The 6,918-nt window shown below is 40.2% G+C and overlaps 1 protein-coding gene across 4 annotated transcripts in view; it reads right to left on the reverse strand.

Annotated features, from left to right (window-relative positions):
* Nucleotides 1-6,918, reverse strand: part of LOC122557528 — a 102,510-nt gene that overhangs the window by 55,146 nt on the left and 40,446 nt on the right. For all 4 annotated transcript variants that reach the window (XM_043705285.1, XM_043705292.1, XM_043705298.1 and 1 more), the window contains 2 exons: nucleotides 4,790-4,913; nucleotides 2,196-2,399 (listed from right to left, as the gene is read on the reverse strand). In XM_043705285.1, coding sequence (XP_043561220.1) covers nucleotides 2,196-2,399; nucleotides 4,790-4,913 — 328 coding nt within the window. The remainder of the gene's footprint in view (nucleotides 1-2,195; nucleotides 2,400-4,789; nucleotides 4,914-6,918) is intronic.

The raw sequence follows: 6,918 nt of genomic DNA on the forward strand, positions 1-6,918 counted from the left end.
TTAGAACAGATTTGAGGAGAAACTTCTTCACCCAAAGAATGGTGGGTGTATGGAATGCTCTGCTCCAGAAGACTGTGGAGGCCAAGTCTCTGGATACTTTCAAGAAAGAGTTGGATAGATCTCTTAAGGATAGTGGAATCAAGGGTTATGGGGATAAGGCAGGAACAGGATACTGATTGAGGATGATCAGCCATGATCATAATGAATGGTGGTGCTGGCTCGAAGGGCAGAATGGCCTACTCCTGCACCTATTGTATTGTCTATTGTCTATTGTAACTGTACTTCTACAAATATTACAACACATTATTTTAATGTCATTACTGAGGAACTCAGATCATTTATCCTTCGTTCTTCATTATTTTTGGTTCCTTCTCTTTATTTATTATCTGTGCCAGGCTTACCTCTGCCAAGAAGACAGAAATTTGATTGAAATGTGTCCATGAAACTTTAAGACAAGTTCTAGTGTTGTACCCACCTAATCTTGCCCTTGAAAAATAACTTCTTCCTATGAGAAGTTCTGGGTCTGCAACTCAGCTCATTTCCTAGTTGGCTCCAGTGAGATCAGAAAAATATCAAACCTACATTTTGCCACCTGTGAATCGCCAACTTCTTAGTCTAAATCATTTTCCTATTTTTAAGGCCAAAGTAACATTTTTATGAGGAAGGGCCACTCAACTAAAATATTAACTCCGATTTCTCTCCACAGATGCTGCCAGACCTGCGGAGCTTTTCCAGCAATTTCTGTTTTTGTTGTGTGTGTGTGTGTTTTTAATATTTAGCAATTTCAGGAGATGGTATCATTATGGTCACATGATACTAGAAAGCTCTGACAGCCAATGCCATCACAGGTGAGGTGGTTCTTACTGGGCAAATGACATATGTTATAATTAAACCCTGGTAAATCTGGTTAAAGCTCAACACTGTTCGGATTTTATTAAGTGTGGGAAGGAGGTAGAGTGGTGCAAGTTGTGTATATGTGGATGACTCTTTAAGGTAAGCTAAGACTTAACTGTGAGCTCAGGGTTGTCTATGTGTTGTAAGATTGTTCCAAAAACTGCTTTGGGCAGCTCATTCATCTTGTACATATGATTAATAAAGGCCATATTGAACAACTTAGCTTGCAGACTCTCAGACACAATAGGTTAATCCCAATCAGGAAAAGTTCAAAGAAAACATATGAGAATTTCTGCAACTCAATGTCTATATTGTTTACACTCATGGCCCTGGAATGATTAGACTATTACAATTATCACATGACCAGGCAAATGTGGCCAGTAATGCTGGAAATTGTGTGTCATGAAGAGGATACCTTCAGCCGTTCACAGCACTAAGAAAGGTGCTTCTATGTAATCACTGGATAACTACTAGTGTATAATACAGTGTTCACCTCAAGGATTTGGCAACCCAGAATTAAAATCTCTGTTGTCTCTTATTATAGATTACAGATAATTTCATGGACAACATGCCTGTCTCTTCCTCTGTGACTTGGAGGTGCCAGTGTGGACTGGGGTGGACAAAGTTAAAAATCACTCAACACCAGGTTATAGCCCAATAAGTTTATTTGGAACCACTAGCTTCCTTGTTGAAGAAGCAGCACTTTGAAACCTAGAGTTTCCAAATAAACTGTTGGACTATAACCTACTGTTGAGTGATTTTTAACTCTTTCTCTGTGCAAAGACGAGTTTCAAAATGTTTCTTGGAGCATAATGTTCATAAGATTGAACACATTTAAAGAAAGCATTCACACACTGCAATAGACAAGGTGCATATCTGACCTTTAAAGATTGGAACAGGTGCTAGCTAGGCTACCTTGTATCCACTGTATGCAGCACATTTATAGCCATCAGGCTGAACAATCCAACATGTCAATACTTATCTTAAGAAAAATGGATTAATAAAACAATATTGTATTCACCATGCTGTCAGAAAAGCAACAACTTTGTAACCAAATTCCAAAAACACCATGAGGTTTTAGAGTTATGTAAGATTTACTGTGTTGCATTGATATTTAGCACAGTTAACACCAGATTAAAACTGATGAATGGTAACCTTTCAGTTGTTTTTATTGGATTGTAAGTATTGAATGATATGAGGAATCTAAACATAGCCACATTCACAAACGTATCCAAATTGATTTGTAGAAACTGTATAATGAGTCAATTAGTCAACCTTTGTTGCTTAGCAGACTTTATTACCTTTAGTGTTGCCTGATTCTCCTCAACGGACATGGAAGCAAAGAAATAGACATTTTTTGGCAGTTCTCTTGGCAACCAGGAAAGGTTCCAAGCATTGTAATCATCAGATAACTCCTCCAAACCATCCAAAGTGATCAAGAGAGGTTCATCTTCTGTAGCAAATTCCAGTAGTGAAGTGAACTCATTTAGCAAACCTGAGAAATCCTAAACATAGAGCTGGATTAGTTGGGAGCTGAAGGCATTATTAGAGATATGTACAGAATAATATAATTTATTGTTAGGCCCAAGTTTATACTCTATGAACTGAATTTTGAGGCCTTCTTCCTGATGAAAACAGCCTAATAAAAATAGAGTATTAAAGTTTTCCATGTCAATGCTGCCATTGCAATGGCCAACTTTTTCTTTATTCTTTCATAAAATGTGAGCATTTCCTGTGGGTCTGGAGTCACATATCATCCAGACAGGAAAAGGATAGCACTTTTCCTTCCCAAGACGACATGAATGAACATGTTGAGTTCTTACAACTATCAATGATAATTATTATGGTTATCATCACTAAGACCAGCTTTATATTTGAGATTTATTGACTGGTTTCAAATGTCACTAATTGCACTGGTGGGCTTTGAACCCATAGCCCCACAGCATTCGGCTGAGCCTCTGGATCATTAGTCTAGTGACAATACAGTCATCTCTCATAAACAACTGCACACCCCATTCTGCTGCAGTCCTCTGAGTGGGTAGTTCGAGTTGCTGCCAGACATTGTAATCTAGGTCCTATGATGTCAATTGCATCTTGGAGCCATTTTTGAACTGATGTAACCAGTGTGTCCAGCAGCATCAGGTGACAATCTGTTCTCAGGTCTCAAAAGGTAAATAAATGCCTCTTGACTGTTGTAGGGCCTGAGGAAAGTTCCTGTGGTTTTCCTTAACACTGTCTTCCACATGAATTGGAAATAGAAGAGTTAGAATTAGGATTACTGGCTAGCCAACTCATTCCACTCATCAGATTACACTTTCAGAGAAATTTCAACCATCCTATACAATCATCACTTCTCCAATCTACAAGCTCACTGGTGAGAGTCACAATCGTCTTCAATCTCCAAACCTGGCTGTAGGAGGTCTATTATGTGAAATAATTTTGAGAACCTCTGCAACATTACTTTGTCCAATTTGGAATCTGGGGTCTGGCTTTCGAAATTTGTTATAAACAGGACAATACTCAAACTCAGAACTTGGAGGCTACAGATTAAAATACAGCTCTGTGTTGTTCAAGAATTGACCATGAGGGCAATGAAATTGAAGACTAAGTCTTTCTTGAACAGCTCCATGGCAATTCCATTCACTGTATTGAAGACTGAACCCATTTGATTGTCTCATAGAAGTAGAGTCCAAGAGTCATAGGGCTGAAACAGACCCCTCAGTCCATGCCAATCAGATATTCTAAATAAATCTAGTTGCATGTTCCAGCATTTGCCCCATATCCTTCTAAACCCTTCCTATTCATATAACCATCCGGATGCCTTTTAAATTTTGCAATTGAAACAACCTCCACCACTTCCTCTGGCAGCTCATTCCTTTCAAATACCACCCTCTGCATAAAAAGGTTGCCCCTTAGGTCCCTTTTAAATCTTTCCCCTTTGACATTAAACCTATGCCCTCTTGTTTTGGACTCTCCTACCTCAGGGAAAAGACCTTGTCTATTCACCCTACCAATGCCTTTCATGAGTTCATAAACCTCTTTAAGGTCATCCTTCAGCCTCTGATGCTCCAGCCTATTCAGCCCCAGTCTATTCAACCTCGCCCTATAGCTCAAATCCTCCAGTCCTAGCAACATCCTTATAAATTTTTTCTGGACCCTTTCAAGTTTCACAACATCCTTCCTATAGCAGGGAGACCAGAACTGCACACAGTATTCCAAAAGTGACCTAACCAATGTCCTGTACAGCCGCAGCATCACCTCCCAACTCTTATATTCAATGCACTGACCAATAAATGCAAGCATACCAAATGCATTCTTCACTATCCTATCTACCTGCAACTCCACTTTCAAGGATGTATGAATCTGCACTCCAAGGTCTCTTTGTTCAGCAACACTCCATAGGACCTTACCATTAAATGTATAAGTCCTGCCCTGACTTGCCTTTCCAAAATGAAGCACATCACATTTATCTAAATTAAACTAATTATTTAAATTGACTTGAATCAATGTCCACTCAGGTAAGGTAGACAAATATATTGTTCAAGTGAAATTAAAATATCGATGAAAATGGTCTGGTTGTTTGTCAGTGGATTATAAAACATCTGTATATAATATTGTTACAGTATTCAACTGTAAAGTTAGAAAGTTATCCAATGGAAGGGTATCATTTTCTGGAGCACATGGAGGGAATTTTCCTCTTCATTTCCTGACAGTAATCTGACACAACAGATTGTCAACTGGTGTAGTCTCAGTCCAATTTCCAACCCACAAGAATCAATGCATTGAAAATTGGGCCATTTCTGAAACAGTCCAGTGATACACTTCTTGAGATTATTGCTGAAGCATTGAAGGTGGAAATTGTAGGCGTACGGTATTCTATATTTAGTTATAATACCTCTGAGAAAGAGATTGCTTTATCATATATCTCAGCAAGTTGGACACACAGGCTGCGAAGAAGCAAGCGAATACTTCGGGTTTCTCCAGTCACGCCAACAAAACGAACAATTTTCCGCAAATCTCTGGAACAAGAGAGACATATGAGCTTTGAAGCTGCTGCATAATGCAACATCACAGGAAAGAAACTGCTAACACAAAGATTTATACATACTTTCTGTGCTCTAAGTGTAATATTTCAACACGATAATCGCATTAACAGTGACTGGGGTTTACAGTTGAACAACTTCAAAGATTGTGTGGTGGAACACGATTCTTTGCATGCTTTAAAATAAATAAAGCTGTCTGAACAGAAGTTTCTGACTGTCAGTTTAGTGCCTATTACAAGATTAGAACATCGCCAGCCATTAAAACATTGAACAAGGACAGGCAAGCGAGGGCAGAAACAAAGAATGGAGATCTGCCATCTTCACTGGTCTGGCCTAAGGGTGAATCCAGACTCACAGCAATGTGGTTGACTCTCAACTGTCCTCTGAAATGGTCTAGCAAGCCACTCAATCATATCAAGTGCTACCAAGTTTCACCAAAGGAATGAAACCTGATGGACCGCCCGCCATTGACTGAAGCACCGGAACAGACAACAGCAGAAATAGCCTGTAGATCCTGCAATGTAATCTTTACTAATATCTGGGAGTTAGTGCCAAAACTGGGAGAACTGTCTCACAGACTAGTCAAGTATCACCATGCTAAATGGGACAGACGTTGAACAGATCTAGCAACTCAAAACTGGGCCTCCATGACACATTGTGAGCCATCAACAGCAGCAGAATTGTACTCCAACACAATCTACAACCTCAGTCAGTCATTGCCATCAAGCCAGGGAACCAACTCTGGTTTAGTGGAGATTGCAGGAGGGTATGCCAAAAGCAGCACCAGACATATCGGGTGTCAACCTGGTGAAGCCACCAAACAAGTCTACTTGCATGCCAAGCAGCATAAGCAGCAAGTAACAGACAAAGCTAAGAGATCCCACAATCAAAAGATCAGTTCTAAGCTCTGCAGTCTTGCCACATCCATTCGTAACCAGTGGTGGACATTTAAACAACTCACTGGAGGAGGCTGCTCCACAAATATCCCCATCCTCAATGATGGGGGAGCCCAACACAATACTGCAAACGATAAGGTGGAAGCATTTGTAGCAATCTTCAGCCAGAAATGCTAAGTGGATGATCTATCCTGGTCTCCTCCAGTCGTCCCCAGCATCATTGATACCAGTCTTCAGCCAATTCGATTCATTCTACGTGATATCAAAAAATGATTGGAAACAGTGGATACTGCAAAGGCCATAGGTCCTGACAACATTCCAGCAATAGTACTGTAGGCTTATGCTCCAGAATGTGCCGCTCCCCCAGCCAAACTGTTCCATTACAGTTACAACACTGGTATTGACCCAACAATGTAGAAAATTGCCCAAGTATGCCCTGTACACAAAAATAGGACAAATCCAACTCTGCCATTACAGATACATCATTCTACTTTTGATCATCAATAAATTGATGGAAGGTGTCATCAACAGTGCTATCAAGCAGCATCTGCTCAGCAATAACCTGCTCAGTGACCCCAGTCTGGGTTCTGCCAGGGCCACTCAGCTCCTGACCTCATTACAGCCTTGGTTCAAACATGAAAACAAGAGCTGAATTTCAGGTGAGATGAGAGTGACAGCCTTTGACATGAAGGTTTCAGTTGACTAAGTATAGCATCAAGGAGTTCTTGCAAAAGTGGAATTAATGGGAATCATGGAGTAAACTCTCCACTGGCTGGAGTCATATCTAGCACATAGGAAGATAGTTGTGGCTATTGGAGATCAGTCATGTCATAGTGTGAAAGGTTTAAATGGATAGGAATTTCTTAATTGTGTACAAGACAATTTTCTGATTCAGTATGTGGATGTACCTACTAGAGAAGGTGCAAAACTTGACCTACTCTTGGAAAATAAGGCAGGGCAGGTGACTGAGGTGTCAGTGGGGGAGCACTTTGGGAGCAGCGACCACAATTCTATTCGTTTTAAAATCGTGATGGAAAAGGATAGAGCAGATCTAAAAGTTGAAGTTCTAAGTTGGAGAAAAGCCA

The sequence above is a fragment of the Chiloscyllium plagiosum genome, chromosome 2, assembly GCF_004010195.1.
Source record: "Chiloscyllium plagiosum isolate BGI_BamShark_2017 chromosome 2, ASM401019v2, whole genome shotgun sequence".
NCBI lineage: Eukaryota > Metazoa > Chordata > Chondrichthyes > Orectolobiformes > Hemiscylliidae > Chiloscyllium > Chiloscyllium plagiosum.